The 22,370-nt window shown below is 37.3% G+C and overlaps 1 protein-coding gene across 1 annotated transcript in view; it reads left to right on the forward strand.

Annotated features, from left to right (window-relative positions):
- Positions 1 to 257: 257 nt before the first annotated feature.
- Positions 258 to 22,370, forward strand: part of ZFYVE9 (zinc finger, FYVE domain containing 9) — a gene marked incomplete at its 3' end in the record, with an annotated part of 28,149 nt that continues 6,036 nt past the window's right edge. Inside the window, exons 1-8 of the mRNA XM_009584428.1 lie at positions 258 to 327; positions 1,103 to 3,180; positions 8,247 to 8,346; positions 12,039 to 12,215; positions 12,549 to 12,718; positions 13,490 to 13,613; positions 15,322 to 15,444; positions 16,698 to 16,853. Of these exons, the coding sequence (XP_009582723.1) occupies positions 258 to 327; positions 1,103 to 3,180; positions 8,247 to 8,346; positions 12,039 to 12,215; positions 12,549 to 12,718; positions 13,490 to 13,613; positions 15,322 to 15,444; positions 16,698 to 16,853 (2,998 nt within the window). The remainder of the gene's footprint in view (positions 328 to 1,102; positions 3,181 to 8,246; positions 8,347 to 12,038; positions 12,216 to 12,548; positions 12,719 to 13,489; positions 13,614 to 15,321; positions 15,445 to 16,697; positions 16,854 to 22,370) is intronic.

Here is a 22,370-nt window from a genome sequence, read left to right on the forward strand (position 1 = left end):
GTAATAAAATCCAAAGCAAGTTTGGGGAGGTTGTTAATCTGAATTAAGCCAGTTTAAGCACACAAATAATTTTTATTCCTGGAAAATACTTTTCATTTATGCATGTAATGTATGTAAAATTTGATTTACAAAGGACTTCTTTTCCCCTTAAATCAGGGCAATATGTACTGGAACACTGCTGACTGAAGGTTAAATATCTGATTGTAATTTGTTCTCTGGCAGGTTCAGACAAGAATCTGGTGGTCTTTCCCTGACAAATGGAGAACTATTTCCAAGCAGAGGCATATAACCTCGATAAGGTTTTAGATGAATTTGAGCAAAACGAAGGTGAGTCATTTTGAACAAGATCGTAGATGTACATTAAGTGTATTCTACAGAGAACACTATTGAAAAGGAAGAGGTCTGTGATACCCTTTTTGGTTTTGACTTGCAAATTAATCTCAGAACTTTCAGAAAACATCTCTTAATTTTGCATGGTGTGTCTTCAGCTCTTCTCTTTCCATTCATCTTGTTTACTTTTTAAAAATTTCTCACTGTTTTAATAGAAAATCTTCCATACACTTTTTAAAGAAAGGTTTTGTGAAGCTTAATCTCAGTGGCAATATTTTAATCATTTATTTTAAACAAATCAGGCAAAACTTATTTTAAGCTTCTTTTGCTGTTTTGGGAGACTCAAGCATAGAAATGTTTTATTAGGTCACATAAATCATAAGTGAAAGTTATCATATTTGGAGTATTGAATTTTTTGCTTAGTCTAATTGCTACTTCTGTGCTGTCAAGGAAGTTGAACACTTTATAGGAGTGGGAATCTTTCTAGGCATTTCTAGCTGTCTAAAGTATATTAATCAATAGTTTAAAGTTGCTTATGCAAATTCAACCTGATACTAATTGGCATAGCTATAAACTTCTTGAGTTCCAGAAACATTATGCAATTACACTACTAATGGTTGATAAGGATGTTAATTATGGCAGAGGTGTTTTACTGTTGTGCCCATATTTGAACATCTCTACATTTATATTTGGGACATTCTAATGCAACAGAGTTAATAGAACCTGTAGCTTTAATAGGACAGTAAGTTCTCTTACTTAAACACTTTTTCAGATGCCGCTGTTTCACCTACACTATTGGGTGCAAAGTGGAATCAGATTCTAGATCCGCCTTCTCGTCGTCTGTCATTTAACCCGACCGTGGCCAATGTGAATGAAGCTACAACTCCTAATGAATGTCAACAGAGGTTAAAGTCTTTCTCCTTGGCTCATTCAGAGACTACACCAACAGGAGGAGGGGATCACTGTGCTAATGGAAAGGATTTTAGCATAAGCCCAGAGACTCCAGTCATGTGGATTGATGATCAGGCAGCAGCAGATGATGCGTTGATTAAAAGAAATAGTAATCGGGATGATCAGTGTAACACTGTGGAAACAGGAGAAAAGAAATGTGGAAATATAGCTTGCTTGCCAGAGGAGAAAAATGTACTAGTGGTGGCAGTCATGCATAACTGTGACAGAAGAACACTACAAAGTGGCGATTTGCTGGATTGTAAAAATTACAACAGTCAGTCCCTAATGGACACTATTAGCTTTACACTGGATAATGAAAACAGGCAGAGTGATCAGTTTAGTGTTACTGTAAATGGATCCACGGAAAAAGATACAGATACAGAAAAGCAAGTAAATCGTCTGTGCACTGAAGATGACTCTATAAGTCATTTGATTAATGCTTCATCTGAAAGCCTGACCGTTTCATGCCCCTCCTCTCAATTAAAGGATGATTTTAATATGAGTAAAGATTCACTGTTTTCAGAAGCTACAACTGCAGGGATTAATGCAGTGACTCTCTTACAGAGACCAGTTGATGGTACCGTTAAAATGCAAGAAAATTGTGTATCAGTTGAAAATTTTTCTAGTAAAGCCATTCCTCAGAGAATGGATCTAGAAGCTAAAAACTCTTCTGGTTCAAGTAATGGTAGCTTAATCATAGAACAGGAAACAACCCAACAGTTACGGTCTAGACTATCTGGGCTCACTGAAACTTGTCAACCTAATGTGGCTGGAAGTGGCAACTACAAGGAACATGTTGCAGAACATTTTGCCCCTGAGGATGTTAGTGCCACTGAAAGCGGAGTCATTGAATGTGATAAAAATCTTGGCACAACGGAATTGCTCAGCGTGGCAGAGTGTTACCCTGAATCTCAGGAGATGACTAATTGGGAACTGACTAAGTTGAATGAGATGAATAATAAGCAAACTCTGGGAGAGAATGAAAGACTTTTGCAGACGAAACAGCCTGATGAGGCATGTAGTGATAGTAAAGATGATGGAGATGGGATGATGGAGGCAGGCATAGACTTAAAAGGAACTGGTATAGATGAGCTTGAGGGGTCCAGTCTCTCTGATGTGATGCCTACATCAGCAGCAAGCTCTCTGTCTAATGGTTGTGATTCCTATGGAATGCAGAACCCGGTTGTTTCTCATGTTCCAAAGACTCTACCCTCCAAGGAAGACTCGGTAACAGAGGAAAAGGAGATAGAGGAGAGCAAGTCAGAATGTTACGCTAATGTTTATGAACAGAGAGGAAATGAGACCACAGAAGGGAGTAGTCTTATTTTAAACAGCACTGGTGACCACATAAAGAAAAATTATTTACATAATCTTTGTAGTCAGGTTTCATCCATTCAAGGGCAAACTTCACCAAAACCAGTGACTAATCTGCAATCTATCAGTGTTCCTTTTGGTGGTGCAAGACCTAAACAACCTACAAATCTTAAACTGCAGATTCCGAAGCCATTATCGGACCACTTACAAAATGATCTTGTTCCCCCAAATTGTGGAGGTAATAGTAAAAACAAAAACGTCTTTGGTAAAACACAATTAGGGGATACAGCAGACACGTTTCCTGGTGAAACATCTTTAAATGCCTCTGTTACTGATACTAATGGGGAACATTTGGAAGAGTATGAATCTGGAGTCTCCAGTATTCCGTGCCTTGCAGTAGCCCCAGATAGTCCAGATAATGATCTCAGAGCTGGTCAGTTTGGAGCTCCAGCCAGAAAGCCTTTTACGACTTTGGGTGAGGTGGCTCCAGTTTGGGTTCCAGATTCTCAAGCACCAAACTGTATGAAATGCGAAGCCAGATTTACATTCACCAAAAGAAGGCATCATTGCAGAGCTTGTGGGAAGGTAAGTTTGTATTTTGTGAGTAAGCTTAAAGCACCCTTTTTTTCCTGCTACTGCATAAAATCAAATCAGAGGACACCCTAAGCCACTGGCTATAGTTACCCGTGACATCTCTTCCTGAAAAGCCGTGTTTGATTTTGTGACGGAAAAAAAGGAGTTTCTAAGCTCTAGTCTATTTAGGGTTCTAATAAAGAATAACTAATCGTTATTTATAACTGAAAGAATTATTAGCCTGTATGAGCAGTGTATTTGTTGATTGCAACAATCAACATAATTGGATTCATGTAGAACTGCTATAAAATGGCTAAGTGCAGGAAACTAGTTTGCAGAAATTACTGCATCAATAATCCCATTAAAGATACTGAAACATATTCATGGGAATTGGAAGTGTGCTGTTGAATTGTTGGCGTTCCTGCTGGTTCAGATGGCTGATCAACTCTGTTCTTTTAAGTCTTCTTTACTATCTTTTCTCATATTGCTTACATTATTTTAAAGATTATACATTTGCTCCTGGAAAAAAATATAGTAAATTATCTGTAACCTGATGTATGTACACATGGTGAGAAATTTTATAATGAAGACAACTAAAACATAATTTCTGTATCATTTTGTGTTGTGTAAGAAATATTTTATTGTTTACTTTTTTTTTTTTTTGAAGTTTTATGTATGTGCCATCTAGGTCAACACAAATTCTTATGTGGCAAGTTCATGGTACATGATTAGCTTGTAAAGTATTTCCAAATATCTTGTTACTGAAATAAAAGTCAGTGGCACATGGGAAGTAGGAACTTAGGAAAAAATATGATGATTCAAAAGCGGTAAACTAACACTCTTGTCAAGTAGATATTCATGAATATTTTTAAGATGAAAAGAAAAACTAGAGTAAAAGTACCTTTGGTTCATTTAGGCCCTAACCAAAGGTTTCTGAAGTTGATTGAAAGACCTTCTGACGGCTATGGGCAAGATCTTTAGTCACCAGAAGAGTGCAGGGAAGCAGAATGACTTGAACAAAGGCCCTAAAAGAAGCAAATGTATCTGGAACGCTCAAACTCTTATGCCACCTGTTTCTGGAAGCAGCCTAGCAGAAAACCCAGGCTTGCTCCTCTGTAAAGACTATGTATGTGTGCCACTTGCCCCTTTAGTAACCAAAATGCATAGGACTCAATCTCTTCACTGCAACACCAGATAAGTAGATTTTATTCAAATTTAATTTTGAGACATGCTGAAAAGTCTTTCCCAGGACACTTTTAAAAGCTAAGCAGACATTAATTGTGCACTGGTCCAGGACTTGCAGTTGCTTGCTTCTGCCTGTCCTCTTGCAGATTGGTTGCAGTGGAAGTCCTGGTGTGGAGCTAGTAACCACAGGAGATCAATAAGCATCATATGAGGTACATGCCTACCTTTGGTGTACCTTTCAGTTAATATCAGAGGGCTCAATCTTTTTCTCATTGCAGTTAAAGAGAATCTGTAAAGCATATAAGTTAAAGGAATGTCCGTCATTTTAGTTTTGGTATATTAACTTATCCTGTCAGTTATTTAGGTCATTCTTTTGTTTTTTATGAGTTTAACGAATACGACTACAATTTTCATTTACAGTAATGTTTTCTACTTATTTTTGTGTTTTAAACAAGTTCATTGCATGGATTTAATTACTTCCCTGTGTAATAACTGAAGCCCTGAATTGCACAAATGGGAGGCAGAAAATGAAAATATCTGTAAACAAAATGGATAAAACATGCACAGACAGAGCAAGGCCAAAAAATATAGTGTGGTTTTTTTTTCTTTTTCTTTTTTTTTTTTTTTAAACTGCTGAAGACAAGCCTTGAGAAGAACAACCAGCGTTGTTTTGCATGGTATGTGGGGAATGGATAAAATAAACAGTCCCTCTGCTCTGTAGACAAACTTGTTTCTCAGATGTGAAAAATTCATCACATATTAGTATTTAATATTCTCAGAGTGTTAGAATAAATCTCAGAATGGCTTGTTTCTAGAAGCTTTTGTTAGCTAATGTTGTCTGGGCCAAATTTGCATACATGCAATCGAAAGATGTGGCAGAAAATTCTGGTATTTCATGCCTTCCTATGTATTTTTCTCTAAAAAAAAAAAGCACTTATTAATAAATGCTAGGAATCAGTATAGGTCCAATAATACTTAGCACTAACTGCAAATTGCTTTACAACACTTGATTCCTGTAACGATTCTGGGAGGAAAGAGACCAAAGCATTTGACAGGCAAGCTCCGATGAATCTAGGTAGTGGCTTGAGACATAGCTATTCTCAGCTGTCTGCTCTTGCCTTCTGGTTAAGATAACCATCTCCAAAGCAAGTCATGTTGGCATGTGCCTGCGGTGTAGGTAACCACTGAATCACAGTGACGCTTCCACTGTTTCTACTAAATGTATGAATCTCACTTAAAGAATTGGGGAGATAGTGTCTTCAGCTCTTGCAATTAATTGTTTCTAGGGGAAGTCATGGGACTAAATAATTTTGAACACAAGCTTTAGCACAACAGTTTCTTTTTAAGCTTCATTAGCATCATGACAAATCATTGTACTAGGGGTGAACGTATCTGTTTAATTTGGGAATGAAAATTGCATTTAAAAATAGTTGAGTGGCACCTGGGAAGTCTGTCTCGGGTTTTTAATTTCAGGATAATAATTGCAGAATTAATGGAAGATATGAACCTCACGGGAGTGGTAGAAAGTAATACACTTACAGTAAATTTTGAATTAAAATTACGAACCTGAAGAATGTGTGTGAATACATTCATAAATTTTACCTTACATATTTATGTATTTTCTGTTGTCAGATGAAACAGAAAATTTGTATGTCATCTTTTTACTGACAACCCAAACTATATTTTTCCACTGAAATATAAAAAAATCACCAAACCCCCTAGCAGCTAATGCTATAACAACTCCCAGTGAACCTGGAGACCCTAGTAACATAAAAACTTGCTTTGACACTGCTATGTTATTTTTTTATAGCACGATATACTGAGATAATGACTTGGTGATTGTTAATAACAAAACTGAATTGTCAGTTGTGCTGGATTGTATTCTTCCTCTGCATTACTACTGTTAGAAGGCTGATGCAGCCTAAGAGAGGAGCTGTAGATGTTCTGTCATTGTTTCTATTTTCTCTTTTAATATTTAGATCGTTGCACTTGGGAGCTTTGCTGAATGCACAACATGTTGTTTGATAAAGGGTCCCAAATTAGTTACTAATTTGTGTTGGTCCTTCATTTATGGTTGAAGACATTGATTTTTCCATGTTCAATACTGAACTTCCGACTGGAAGTTTCTCCCACTGAAATGCAAATGTCTCTACAATATGCTGTTATTAATATTCCCTAGAATGCTTGTAAACTGGGTTAAGGTGTAAATGCAGAAATCAGATTTTTAAAGTACATTTGCTTTTTTTTTTTTTTAAAAAAGGTTTTCACATATGTGGAAGGGTTGTTTTTATTTTTGCATGAAAATGCCAGTGTATACACACTTGCATTTTGTTTCTGAAATGTTTAAGTTGATATAATTAGAAAACATTAAAACTGGTTGAAATGAGACAGGGTGAGCTTTTCTTTCTTCACATTGGATTTTCAGCCCTCATGGTGAACTCAGAGCTTATTTTAGATGTGCTTATTTTAAACACGAGCCACTAAAAGACTGGAAAGGTAACAGGCTGCAAAGTGGTCGTAATTTGGTGTGATCTTTAACCTGGTTGAAATTCAGTTAGGCTTACAAATATTTATATATGAGAATCCTATGTAGTTTCTTGTCTATATTACAGAAATACTGCTGTTGAAGTGGTGATGGAATAATTTTTTGGATTAAGAAAGCGTTACAGATCATAATAACAACGCATAGTGAATTGTAGATACAATATCTACCTATAATTAAAATTTGAAATTATCTTTTGATACCTGAACTGATTTGTTAGGTAGCTGCTGCTAGATTTTCTAGATTTTGCTGCTAGACACTGTTTCTAGATTTCCTGTGAGTTCTGCACATCACCTGAATAATAACCCTGAGGAAATACTTTTTTTTTTTTAAACAAAGCAAATATTATTCTTTAAAACAAATAAGAAATCATTAGGGCACCCTGATTTGTCTGTTCTGCAGGATTTTGAGTTTGCAGTTGCTATTGTAGGATCATATCTGCATGCAAGTGTTTGTTTTGGTGCACAAGCCACGCTCATGTTTTATGGTTTTGCTTGTCTGGAGGAAGCCTCAATACTGTTTCCTGCCCAGGACTGGGGAATTGTGAGAGCTGGTTCAGGTGAGAAGCGCTAGCAATGCAACTGCATCTCTGCAGCAAGTTGTCCCCTCAGGGATTTTGCACCGGGTACCCCCCTTAGCAGCCAGTGTGCATAAAATGCAGTTTCTAATTTCTCTCTAGTGTTGTGATGCTGTACTGTTTGTAATCATGTAAATACGAGCTTTTTTTTTAATACATAAATGGAGCAAGATTTTCTTGCAGTACCAATGTCAGTCAGCTTTTTTAAATGTCATTTTATATGTTGAACACTTAAAACATTTTGATACATGCACTGAAATCCCAACTTGAGGAATAATGAAGAGATTAAAAAGCTAGATTTGCTAATACAGATGAATTGCCCTGCTGCAAATAAAAATGACTCGTTTGAATTAATCTGTGCCACAGCAATCTCTTCTGTAGAGAAAACTTGTGCATTTAAACATAGTTGATTCTCGAAAGTACTCATGCTTTTTCTAAGACTGAAATTAATTCCCAAATTGTTAATTCTGTGAGGGATTGTAAAGTGGTAGGAATTTATTAACCCATTGTCATTTATGCCAAACGTTTTAAAAGCACCACTGGGCAGTATCGATACAACATGCATTTATGTGTTCCACGTAATACTGCTTCATCAGGATTAGTAGGAAAGGCACCCTAGGCAGATATTAGCCACTGTGGCTTTAATGGGAAAATACTGATAATTTACCTCCTTATTTTGCATGTCTAGAGCTTTACAGATATTCTCTTGTCGGAATTCATCAGTTTATCACATATTTTTGAACAACACTTAAGTTGTTTCCCCTTTGGTTCCAGGTTTTTTGTGCGGCATGCTGTAGCCTAAAGTGCAAGTTGCTGTACATGGATCGGAAGGAGGCTAGAGTGTGTGTAATCTGCCATTCAGTACTAATGAATGGTAAGTGGAAAGAAAATCTGTGATGCGGCGCTTCACTGGCTTTGTGTTGAGCTGCAGTGATGATATTTAAAAAAAAAAATCAAAATACTTTATTTGTATGGGTAAGTATGCTAAAACAACAAAGGCGCTTGAGAGATCAGCATGGAATAGCTGTGGAGCGTGGGGATTCCTAAACTAAATATGATTAACAGAACGCAAAAACTGGTAAGGTTACGATGAGTTTGGAAGCTTTCATTTGTGAGTGCTATACCAGGACTACAGAAACTATGATTTTTGGTGGTTTTTGGTTTTAATTCAGGAGCCTGCTCTCTGTCCTTTGATGCCTGAGTGGATAACCTATTACACTTTTGTATGGGATGCCAAAGAGAAGAGTAACGCAGTCGTGCCTCTTGTAGATTATGCACTATAAGAAATTGGGAAAGTAGTATTTATCCACAAATTAATCCAACTCTTCTTCCTCCTTAACTCCTTGGTGCTAGCATAGGAGGTCTTGTCTAAAAACCTATCCACAGATGTGGACAATTGAGTTTGGATTATTGCTTTGGGCATGTTACTGGAGACTCTGTCAAACCCAGAATGGTGCTGTGGCTAAAAGCCTGATGTGAACATGGGACATATGAGAGAGGGCACAAGTAATTACGAAGTTAACAAGTATAACAAACAAGAAGTTATATAACCTCTGCTTGGTGTAAGGAAAGACGGTGTTTGGTTTTGACCAAAGGCCCGTGGAATCTATTTTGTATTTTGTCCTTTATAGTATTAACACTTTAGATATGTGGTACAAATATGGGCAAACACAGAGTATTCTTCCCACTATATCTTGAGGCTTCTGAAAATTTCAAGAACTCCCTGAGCTGGCAGTTACCTTTGGGTGATTATGCTGTCCAATTGACTTATTTCCATGATGCTGCGACAGCTGTTGCTGAAAGACTCGATGTTCAGTTTTTATGTCTTGAATTGAGAAGGTAGAAAAATTGGATTAGGTTGAGAGAGGATCCATGTGAGTGCTTAAATCATGAGAAAACCTGTCTCATCATGAGAAATGCCAGGCGCTCTGTCTTTGGTTTATTAATGGAAAGGTGAATAGGTGACTTGATCTTGGAGTATATATATCTGGATAACTGAAACTTGATGACAGAATTTACTTCAATTGTAGAGGAAGGTCTGACAGGCACACTCTAACATGTAGCAGGTAGAATGAGAAATTCAGACAAATTCATGTTCTAAATGCAAACTTTTAACCGTTAGGATAACTAACTATCCCGATAACTATTGAACAGTTGTCATTGAATCTCCATTTCTGCAAATGATTAGTTAAACTTTGCAGACTTTGATAAAAGATTGCTGCTGTAGTTTTAACCAAGAATTAGTTAGGAAAATTCTGTTTTACGTCAGTGTTCAGACAAGGTAATTTTGATGGTATCTTTACATGTTACTGTGTAGTAGATTATTTGGGCTGCTGTTTTCAGAAAGATCTGTTAATTTGTTGAACATCTAACTAAACTTAGAAGCTCATAGCTTTATTTTTTCTCCAAGGAAGTCAGTATTACGCAGGTTCAGTTGAAAGTAACTGAGTGCTTAGTCTTGAGATAAGTTTCTGTTATTAAACAGAAATAATTTTCTGTTTCAAAAAGATTTAAGATTGATCAGTGTGCAGTGGTAGGTTTTAATTATTAATAATTCTTTACTGTTGGCCAAATGTAAGGTGACAGGAAATTGTAGGTTGTAATATCTAGAAATTAAAACCAAGTCCTGATGATGATGTTGAAGGGCTGCTAAAATGTTACAGTTTGAGATGGAGAAATTAGCACATTTCAAGGTGTACAAGAACAAGGAATTACACATACACCTGCAAAAGACAGCTGGCTCCTTTTGGTGGTGAGTAAGATTTGTTTTCATCTGGAGGAAGGGAAGAATCTGAAAATATTTCAGTTGAAACCAGAAGTGTTCTTGTAAAAAGGCATAATAAAATTGATTATATTATAATGATTTCCTTTTAAAAGCCTTTCTGTTCTGTTGCCAGGACAGATACACATTAATGGCAGCAAACAGTGACACCACTGCTTGGTTTATTATAGGGAGAGTGCTGCCTGCATACTTAGGTGTACTTGCCCTGGGCTACCTCTCTGTTGCTATCCCTGCTGCAGTGCTTTGTGATGATGGTTTTGGTTACTGGTTAGTTAACCTGTAGCCTGATCATATCTGATCCCTCCTGATCCTTGCAGTTTCTTTGTCAGTACAGTTGGTTTTTTTTTTTCCACTCAGTGCAGCAGGTTAAGCGTTAATCTTTGCACAGTCTTGGAATCGGGGGTAGGAATCGCACTTTAAAAATAGTTATTTCATTTGATTGCTCGGTATCTGGTTTGTGTTTCACTGGGGTGTGGGGGGATGGTTTTATGTTTTCTGGCACTTTTCTATGGCCAGGCTATGTGTTTAGTAAGTTTCCAATGCTATTTTTACTGTATTTTCAATTGGTGAGTTGGCACTTTGCTTGATTTAGAGAAGACTTTAAAAATGTTCTTTACCATGCTAAGACTTTTCTAATAAAGGGATCCTAGAGATGTAACTTTTCTTTGTGCATTTTTAACACTTCCTTCTTTCAGGACATATACTCTAAATGAATACAGAATTGCTGTTAAAAAATACTTCCATTTAATTAATCTTCTCAAATGGAAATGTCAATACCTTTTCCATTGGCAGGCATTTCACTCTATTGGTTTTGCAGGTTGATGGGAGGAAGCAGGAGGGGTTTATGTTCTGTTGTGTTCTGTTTGGGTTTTTTTGGTCTTGTTATTTTCACCTTGTTTTTTCTGACAATTCATAGCCAAAGGAACCCGAAGATGTACATGATTTATTCAGGCTTTTTAGCTGCTCTGAGAGCTTAGGTGGCATGATACTTATGCCCGACTAGAGGAATGCATTTATTTGCAACATACTAATATGGTTGAAGGTGCAAGCACACATAGGAATTTTCTGGTACCTTGCATAGCTAGGTACCTGTAAGCCTTCCTTACAGATGAAAAAGAAGTAGTACTGTGGAGATACAGTCTGTTTCACTAGCTAGAGGAGAGATTTCCCTGTGATGGATGTTGTTGACAAAGTAGTTTTATGTGTAATTGTTTGGACAATTGAATTAAGGCTCAAGTCGTGCCTTCAGAATTAACAGCATAAGGGTTTTTTTAATAGTTAAGAATATAAATTGTTGATCTGTACTGGTCTGCCCTGGATATAAAGAAATGCAAGGTGCTTTTTCTCATATACAAAAGATAAACCTGCTCAAGTGTCCTGTAGGTTATAAAACATTTGTAATAGAAATGACCATCTGTCCATACAGTGTGATAAACGTACATACATATAAAAGGATTGAGAGTTTTCAGTTAAATCTTTGAAAAGGAAACAAAATGAAGCATGAGGAACTAAGCATCATTCAGGTCAAAGTATATTGTTACAATTTTCAGAAAATATTTCTATATGAACTGATATTTTTATTGCACAGGACTAGTGCCGTTTCTCCTCCCGCTATGCATTTTCTTGCTTAATTACAGTCTCCTGGGCTTTTAAGTAAAGTAAGAGAGAGAGTCTTTGGAAGGTGACAGGGTCCATACTTACTGTAGCTCAGAACTTAACACAGTGTTTTGGACTGTTAGATACCTTCCTCTGTGCTCATGTTTCTTGTTCTTTATTTGCTTTAGCTCAAGCCTGGGAGAACATGATGAGTGCCTCAAGCCAGAGTCCTAACCCTAACAATCCCGCTGAATACTGTTCTACTATCCCTCCTTTGCAGCAGGCTCAGGCCTCGGGCGCCCTGAGCTCTCCGCCTCCCACTGTCATGGTACCTGTGGGAGTTTTAAAGCATCCTGGAGCAGAAGGTAAGAGTACTTCTTTTTTCTTTCAATTTACCTGTAGTAAGAATTTGGAAAGAATATCTGCACTTCATCTATTCCAAATACTGTAGCTAATGCCAGTTGTGATATTCCTGCCCTCAGTAGGGACATCAGGTTTTTAAGGACGAGTAAACTTTTCTCAGCAGATGTGTTTATACATGATGCTGCCATGGGAAATGCACTAGATGATGTCTTAAGTCCCTTCCAGTCCACATTTCTCTCTTTATTAATTTTTTCAGTTTTGCTCTTCTGTACTCAAATTTTCCAGTCAATGTTGCTGTGACATTTTAAATCCTATTTTTTTAATGTTTTCTCTAGTGGCTCAACCTAGAGAACAAAGGCGTGTTTGGTTTGCTGATGGGATATTACCCAATGGAGAAGTTGCCGATGCAGCAAAACTGACAGTGGCTGGGACAACTTCCACAGGAACCTTAGCAGTGTCGCATGATCCATCAAAGCCCGTGACCAACAACACTTTATCAGCAGAAGTAAGGAAGCGTTATGCTATTCACCACTCAAAATAACATGCTAGCTTTGGTTGTGAGTAGTATATTAGCTTCTGTGGTGATTTCAGTAAGACTGATCCAGGAAATCTGTTGAGGCTTGTCTTAGTATGTTGTATAGCAAGTGTCCTAACTTACTTTAATGTTTGCAGAGTGCTGAAACAACCATATATTTTGAACTGAAATGAACTATTATGGGGCAGAGCACTAAGCAATGTTTGAAGTCTGTGTGCTAGGTGGCTTCCAAGTGTTTGGCTGTACAGCCTGTGTATGAAGGATATTTGTGTAATGCATGTTTTAAAGAAGCTGAGTCATGGTCAGTAAGGAGTTTGAAACAATAACATTGTCATAGCACAAAGCAGAAAAATACTTTGTTTGACACTTCTCATAAAATGATGTATGCAGGAAAGTGCAGATATAATCTAACAATGTTAAATCCACCATACCGCATGTGAGTGGAATTGAGACTTTGCAAAAAGTTCAGACGGGCATAGGTGCATTTAGATTTTGAAAAAAAAAAAAAAAAACAGAGAAGGGAGATGCAGTCTCTGTCTAAGCAGGCTTTTTAGTAACAGTTCACATACAGGAGTCATCACATGATCATCTGTTGTTAAAGAGCCAAATTACTTGGTGCTTCTGGTTCTCCAGCAGACACAGACTCCTTCACCTACATCTAGTAATCTAGTCAGCCAGCTCTTACATTTTATTGTTATTACTTTTGTAATGTTGTCCTTTTTTGTTGTTTGCTTCTTGTAGACTGATAATGCTTCTGTATTCTCGGGAAATATAACTCAGGTTGGCAGTCCTGTTGGCAGTGCAATGAATCTAATTCCTGAAGATGGTCTTCCTCCAATTCTCATCTCCACTGGAGTAAAAGGAGGTGAGAGTATTTGGCAGCTAGCTTTTATGCTTACCAGTTGCAATTAACCTAATAGTTACTGTGTTTATTTGAAAAATAAGATGCTGGCAATATGCTGAGTATTTGAAGAAATTCACAGTAAGAACTCATGGCTAATGTTGTGACACTCCTTATTAGCATCTAGGAAGAACCCCATCTTGCGATGAAATTACTGTAAGAAGTAAAACACAAAGCAAAAAGAAAATTAACTTCAGTCCAGAAATATGTGCTAATTTCTTCACTGATGGGACTGTGGGGAATGTTTCACACAGAGATACATTTTAATTAGCCTTATGAATATTCATGTCTCCCTTCTCTGAAATTCTCTTGGAACATCCGCTCTGTCTGAGGCATCCCCAAGCACTGCATTCAACAGCACTATTGCACATCTTGGCCCACGGTGAAGCTTTTAGTAATTGTGATGTCCCCTTCCAGAGTATCCAAATGGAGGAGGATTCAGAAAATTAAAAACTAATTTTTAAAAGATTAAAAAGATGTATATATTTGTTTGTCTGACAGTTGCTTTCCACAGTCTGATTCATGACATCCTTTAATACATTCCTGGGATTAACTTATTTTTTCATCTTTGATTTTTTAATTCCTATTAAATATTTTGCTGATACAGTGCATTTCTAATGTTAAGCTGGAAGTAACCTTTTATTGCAGGATAGTGTCAAAACCAAAATGTGAGCAGCATTTAATATCAAAACAAATCTGTTCCATTCTGTGTTAGCTGTTCATATGGGTGCCTGATTATTCAGTCTCCTCCACAAAAAAGGAGTGATACTACAGTATACTTTTCAGCTTTTATTTACATAACCTAACATAAATCGTATTTTGTAAGCTAAGTTGATGTTGTTTCATATGCTGTCACATACTGCATTTTCTTTGCAGCATTTTACTTCTGATATTCTGATTTGATTTAAAAAGATTCCAAAAACATTTTTCACATTAGAAGGCAAAATTACCTATCTTTGTAGGTAATTTTAGCTAGAAAGGTAATACATTTCTTTCAAAATCTGTTTTCATCAGTGTAACTATTTTTTGTTAAAGCTCAAATGCATAGTAGATTATAATCACATGTATGAAAAATTTTAATTTGCTAGTCATCTGGGTCTAACCATAGAGGGACACTACAGACGTCTTTGAAGTTTCATGTTGGAATCCATTTTACACTGGATTTAGATCTTCTATGATTTATAAAAAACGTTGTTTTATATAGTGTTCCTCTTTTTGTTATCTTCCTAGTAGCTAATGCACAGAAAGTGTTATGTGATGTAGGGATAGACCATGTGTTGGTGTTTGTAGTCCAGGACTGATGCTCTTGTGCTTTACTGTGATACAAATAACAATTGTTAACTTCTTTGTCATTTGGGATTTCAGTTGACACCATGACTCATTTCTTAATTTGATTTTCATTTTCTCCTCCAGTCAATACCGAAAAAAAGTTGATTTATGAAATAAGCTTCACTTTTCTAAAGCATGGACAGGGTTTATGCACGTAAATGCTATTGAAGTTTGAAAACACCAGCCTAGGAAACAATCAATCAAACCAGCAATACTTAAATAAGTTTTTTTTTAAAAGGTGAAAAAAGCAAAAAACATCAGAATCGGGTTATCTGATTATAATGTAGAGTACTGTACCAGTAAGTTAAGGACTTCACTGTGTGTTTACTTGTTTCTTTCATAGACTATGCTGTAGAAGAGAGACCTTCTCAGATCTCTGTCATGCAGCAGCTGGAGGATGGTGGCCCTGACCCTCTTGTATTTGTTTTAAATGCTAATTTGCTGTCCATGGTAAAAATAGTAAATTGTAAGTTTTTATTATTAAATAAGGCTTGGGGTATGAGAGGGGAAATGTTATATATATTATTAGTAGGAACAGCAGCATTTTTATTTGGTAGGATAGTCTTTGAAAATGTGCGTGGATTAAAAACTTTGTGCTTAGCCATATTAAGTTAAATTACAAAAGGCTGTTTTCCAGTGATTTAGACATCAATACAGATAATTTTATGTAGAAAATATAAACTAGACTGATAGAGCCTCCAGTCTCAGGTTTGGAAATCACTGTCTCCTGTCCAACTTGGTAGGGCAAGGTATTTTATCACTCGTTCTTCCTTTGGTTGCTTAACTCATTTCCCTGTCATCGCATTCTGGAAAAAGCAGATAGGATCCTGTAGTAAAACGCAGGTTCCGTTCCACTGTGCACCTCTTCTATCCTTTTCTATACTGTGTGTGCATGTGTGTGTGTACGTGTGCTGAGGGAGGGAGGAATGAACGGGGAGGCATACAGATGGATTCTAATGTTAGTACCTCAGTTGATCTCTACTGGATAAGAAAACATTATCTGAGAAATTGAGAAGGACAGTTTTGCAGTAAAATGTTTTGGTTCTGTGAAAAGTTTGTACAATAAATTAAGATGTTGTTTATAAACTTTTCAGCATCTGGTTAGATAGCAGTACAATTTTTTATGTATATATAAATATGTCATTAGTATGCATATTATATACATATTAGACAAAAGATTTTATTTCAATAACTTAGTATTCTCAACAAATGAATTGTAAAGCTTAGAGTATGTGTCATCACTGACATTCATGTGAAGCACAACAACACAGTGACGTCTCATGAAAACACCTGACATCCAGCTATCCATCTTAAGAGAGAGATATCACTGTCTGGTTTAGCTGTCAGGATCATGATACGCACAGCCAACAGCCTGGCCTTTTCCCAGGTTTCTTCATTCCCATTTAAATCCTGTCCTTTAATTTGGATACCCAAACTGCTAAAAGTCTGCTCTGTGATGTTAATCCCAAGATCTGACTGGGAGCTGTAATGCTCTGGCTCTTCCTTAGCTGTAAACTGGGAATTACTGAGCTGCTTTTATTTTGGATGTGCTTGCTTGCAAGGTAACAGATTTAGAGCCTAATTTGTCTGTGTGACAGATATCACAACTAAACATGCTGTAAAACTGATTGTTGAAAGAGCTATCTTCCTGTAGTGAAATTTAGGCATATTTTATGAAATGCTGACCTTCTGTTCTGATACATGTGTTCCTCTCTGCAGATGTGAACAGGAAGTGCTGGTGTTTCACTACAAAAGGCATGCATGCAGTGGGGCAGTCAGAGATAGTCATTCTCTTGCAGTGTTTGCCTGATGAGAAATGTTTGCCTAAGGATATCTTTAACCATTTTGTGCAACTTTACCGGGATGCCTTAGCAGGTAGGAATGCTTTCTGTTAAAAATGGTTTGAATAGATGATCGTACTGGGTCAGATACTCACATTTTTGTCATTTAGCAAATGTCTATTTTTGTATAAAAGAATATAAAAAGAGAATAAGGCTCAAAGCTGATAGGGGGGTGAGTTGTTCTTGGTTATTAGTATCCAGTGTTATATTCGTCTCACCAAATAAAAGTATTAATGAGGTGCTGGTAACCTGGGGAGCTGCTCCAAAGATCTTCCAGCCTTTGCGTGCCAGCAGAACAAAGAAGTTTGGGCTATAAAGGCCATGCATAGACTATTACAGCAGTGGAGCAGGAGGACTTTTGCCTGTGACAACTTTGTCTTCAGCAGCCATTGCTGAATGTCTGCTCTGGCTGCTTCTGCTAGGTGTTGGGGTAAGAATTTGAATACGGCTAACATATCTGAAATTAGTACTGTTCTTCATTTAGCAATAAGCGTAGTAGGATATTCAGCAGGGCTCATGGGTACACTCATGACATTGCTTCTAATAATTTTAATTTTTTTTCAGCTTGAAGTCAGGGTAGCTTTTTTAAAGATACAGAAAGAAAATTTTGAGAATCCTTGTGGATAGTATGTTAAATATCACCAAACCAGGTAGTTCAGAAATTTGATTCCCACAGTGTGTGTATCTATTGCCACATTATGGAAATACTATTTATATTATAAAGTAATACAAATATATATGTATTTGTATGCCTGGAATGAATTGTAGGGCATTGCAGAAATTATCCCTGAATTTTGAATTTTAGTATCTCAATTGCAAGATTGTATTATGTAAACCTTTACACATTTTACATTTGCTAAGTAAATGGGCTTCCACTTTTAGCTATTGTTGGACTTTAGAATTCAAAAATTATTGTATAAGGAAAATGCAAGTATTTGGTTCCATTGATTAGAAAATAAAGCTAGTTTTCCAGAGGTGAAATTGGGTCACATTAAGGTTGTATACTGAAAATACATTTACGAAGGGTTCTGCATATAATTTGCAATGCCTTTGGAGTGACTGAATCCAACACTTTAATAAAATAATGAAAAAGATCTTTGTTTCCTAAAATGTCTTGATATAACAAAGGTCAGCTTGTCCAGAGAGGTTCCCAGGTTCAGAATATACTATTATCACATGTCATAATGGATCTCATGTACACTGGAAACAAATACCTTTCCAAACCGCACTTCATTTGCAATGTTTTATCTTCTAATTATGATGTTATTCAGAGGGGGATAGATACGAAAAATTGCGTGTATGTGTGTGTATAGACGTATATTGCAGATATAAATCCAGCTTGGTGTGTATACTGCAGTGAAGTTCTGTATAATTACACTACAGAAATACATAATTTATAACTCCTACATAATGTATGTGGAATTCTTTTTTTAGTGCTCTAGTGGTAGTAATTTGATATCCTACAATTGCACTGGTGCACTGGAGCTGCTTACTATTGTACAATTCTTAATCAGAAACCAACTTTCACTGTTTAAGAATTCCACTGTGTAATGTTCTTTTGGTAGGATTTACGCCGTGCTGTATTTCAGACATGTAGTAGAAGTAGATGGACACCTTGAGTTGCTATATAATACCAACCGCACTAAAGTTTTTGTAGAACATAGCACCTTCATAAATTCCCATAGCATTTTGTAATGCACGCTGTCAATATCCATCCTTTTTTCTTTCCAAGTCATGCGTGTTTGAGACTGAGAAGAATATATTAGCATATTTGCAACTCTGGCTCTTTTAAACGTTATTCAGCCAGAGAGACAGGCTGTGGTGCTGTGGGGGTTTCAGTTTGGTGGTTGTAATCCCTTGGAAGTGGTTATCAGTTTTCATGGCTGATGGAGCCATACTTCCAAAGTTGTTCATTTCAGAGGTACTGCACCTCTCCTGGCGATTAGATGGTAGACATTTAGAGTAAACGAGAATTCCCATTAGAAGTTAGAGACTATTTAAAACCCTGCCTCACAGTTTCATTTTTCGTTATGTAATATATTGGTTTAAATTTATTTTGCCATCAGGAAACTGAAATAAATTCTGTGGACATTTTTTATTTATCTCCTGTAGTAAATGTTTTCTTAAAAACAGTCATAAAGTAAAAAGACATCGTATTTTTTACTGAAGTGGAAACAAGAACGACGTTTAGTGATGTTGATTTTGTTTTGGAGTGATTTTGGGTTTTTTGTTTTTGTTTTCAGCTGAAAAATACAGCATTCCCCTTTTGTTTAATTAAAGCCCATATCTATAGCGATTTTTATTTTCACGAGTCACATTTATTTACTAGCTCTTCTTGCTCGAGTTTTACTTCTGCATTCAAGCCTAGAAGCACAAACTTGTATGTACTCATGCCTATTCCCAGATGTTTCTGCTTTCCTCAGAGGATAACTTGTTTCTTGAGGCCGAGTCCTGTCCTCTGTTGCTCTCAGGTATTGCTCTCAGCTGTTTGCAGAGTATGGCTGTAGCATGTGCAAGTAGCGCCAGCGGAGCCCAGGCCTCAGACCTGCAGGCAGGAGCACTTAGTCTGTATATTCAATGCTTTGCAGTTTGTCCTTCAGGTTCATCTCCTATTTCAGCATGGATAAGATGTCAGTCTGGTGCAGCACTGCCCTGAACCTTCATTAGTTTTCTTACGGGAAGTCCTCAACCTCAAGCTATGGTCTGGTGTTAGGATTTTATAATTGTAAAACAATGGAGAGATTTTGAAGGAAAAATGGCATTTTTCACTATAGGTTGTATGCATATGAGTTATAATAAATTGTAAAGTTGTTAACTAAGGCAAGTATTAATTGCTGTTCAGTTTCCATCACTTTAGTTTTCCTCTGGCCCCTCTGTCATGAAGCTCCCTGCTGTGTTGCTTTTCTTGTTTTGAAAGTGAAAGCTAATGATTTCTGTTGTGGTGGTAGTAGTTTTACTGTTGTAGTAGTAATCCCATGATTATCCTTGTCTGTTGGCTATAAGCCTGGCAGGAGGTCTAGTGAATGGAAAAATGAGAACTACTGTCAGTCTGAATGGGTACTTTGAAGCAGTTGGATGTGTTAATACAGAGCTGCCAGATATGCCCTAGTACGTCAACAATAAATGCTACTGTTACTTTTGTAGTGAAAATGCAAATCTGGCAACTGCTTGAAATGGCTTTGCGATTGCTCTGGTTTGGGGGATATTCTGGGTGACAGTGGATCTGTCCCAGTCACAGTTTTGTGTATTTTTAAGCCCGCCTGGTTTTAATTAAATAAAGTGGTAGCTAATACAGAGTAGATCTATAAAGAAGCCCATGTAGATGTTCTGAACAGAGAACAGGTTAACTGAGTGAATAATACACCCCTGCAAGTGTAACGTGGAAAGATGGGTACAAAATCAAACATCGTATAAGGTGTGAGAGTGATTGTTTGGAAGACTGCCACAGACTAGTCTGAGGAAGTTTTGGATGCTGGTAAGTGCTACTCACAGTGATAGTAAAAGTGAAGCATTATGTCCCTTGCCAATAAGAGTAAGTTCTTTCCAAGTTACTTGCTGATGTGTTTCAATAAAAAGATGCTGAGTATGGTCAGAACTTTGAATGTTGAATTTCATATGATTTTTCTCAATGTTGTCATCTGCTACAGATGTGTTATGCCATCAAGTTACATTCACGGTCTTGTCTCTTTGTGGCTTTTGGTGTGGTAGTGACTGGGTTTGTATTGCTTTTCCAAAGGGTATGTGCTCATTTGCTCTTGAAGAAAATCCATGTGGCAAGATTGTTCCCAGGTGAATATTGCTTTGCATCTCTTGCTACAGAACTGGGATGCTTGGCTTTTCAGGATGCTGGCATGGTGTTTGGTACTTGGCAGTTCTTGGTTGTTATTGATGGCAGTGAAATGAGGCCGGACAGATGCAGCTAACTTCCCCAGGCCATATATGTATGCCTTCCCTGAGACTGGGTGCTAATACTAGCTTTTTGACCTGGGATTAAGCAAAAGGTATGAAGCATACATTAGGAATTTAACCTCACTGTTTTTAGTAAAAGCACCTAACTGGCTTCATATTGCCCACATATTGAGGGCAATAAACAAATATAGGAATCTTTTTTTCTTTACCTTTCCTGGTATAAACTATTTTATTTGAGTCCAGAAGGGATTGCCAAACTGATATGCAAAGTACATTGTTCATCAGAGGAAGATACCAAGTGAAGAATTCAAAACAGCATGGATCATGACTGAAGAGAAAGTCACGTCAGTGGATAAAAGCATTTTTTTTTAAAGGACTTTATAACTGCTTAGGATTTAAAGTCAAGGGTAACCCAGCTAATGAGAAGAGAATAAGTACTGACCTCCCGCAGAGCTGCTTTAGATGCACCATGCACACTTAAGGTACTTCCTAAATAATGTCAATTGTCTGTGGTCAGGTGCTGAAACTTAATATAAGGAAAGGCGCCTTTCTGTTCACTCTGAGATTACCTCTTTAGAAAGGAAGTTGTGATATTTTGTAAATTAAATTACATGCTTTTGAGAAGGATAGCTTTTTTCCAAGTTTTTTCTGACAGCTACACTTTCTCTACAAGCTTCTGAAACACAGTTCTATGCTTAAAATGTGTAACGGTGCAGTGGGTTGGGTTTGATCATGTCAGGCTAGTAATAGCAACTTATCAGTGGGGCCTTGACTTGGAACCACCGAAAGGCTGACAACCCCTGGTCAGTGCAGAAATGTTTGTGGGACAAGCCCACAGCCCAAAGAGGCTTTTTGACTTGAGTTTGCTTTTTGAAAAGGGCACTAGGGAGGTGTGTAGGAAAACTCTTGCTTGATTCTTCCCATGCTGGCCATGTAGCAGGCTCTTGCATGCTCTTATAAATAATGAATTGCAGCACAACTACCTAATCCCAATAGTTTGTCCTCTTAATAGTGGTGACTTATTGGAGCTTGCACTGTGCGAGCTGCTTGTGTCAAAAGGAGTAATTTATAATGCTGTGGCTTATGGTAGCAAAGTGCTGAACAGCTGAGTTGCAGATTCCACTCTGAGGGTTTTTTTCATGTTTCTGTTGGCTGAAAAAATTCTTGTCAAGGCATCCCAAGCGTGTGAGCCTTGAAGCTCCATCTCCTGAAACGGAAAAAGTAAGTAGTCTTCCCCTTCTGCTGCAGCACTTGGCATCAGTCACAAGTGGAAATGTCTGATTGCTTTGTCATCCAAGTGGGCAGTACCGCATGTCTCAGAACTATACAGTATTGTACAGCTTCACTTTGCCTAGCCTCTTTCACGCAGAAAATGCTTCAGAAAAGGGTGCAGAATTCAATTCAGTTTAGCAGTTCATACACTTCATACATTTTGAGGTTAGCAAGGATTATTATGGTCATGTTGTTGGAACCGAGAACCTCACCAAGTAATTTTACTATCAGGCGTGTAGTTTCTATTTGGGTAAGAACAGATGGGAAGGGAAGAAGGAAGTATAAATGAAGAAGAGGAGATTAGTGAGGGTAGGTGGGAACTGCAAAAGCAAACAAGTGGAGTTGAGATAGAAAGGTGCCGGCAGCTATT

Source organism: Fulmarus glacialis, unplaced genomic scaffold (genome assembly GCF_000690835.1).
Source record: "Fulmarus glacialis isolate BGI_N327 unplaced genomic scaffold, ASM69083v1 scaffold46558, whole genome shotgun sequence".
NCBI classification, from domain to species: domain Eukaryota; kingdom Metazoa; phylum Chordata; class Aves; order Procellariiformes; family Procellariidae; genus Fulmarus; species Fulmarus glacialis.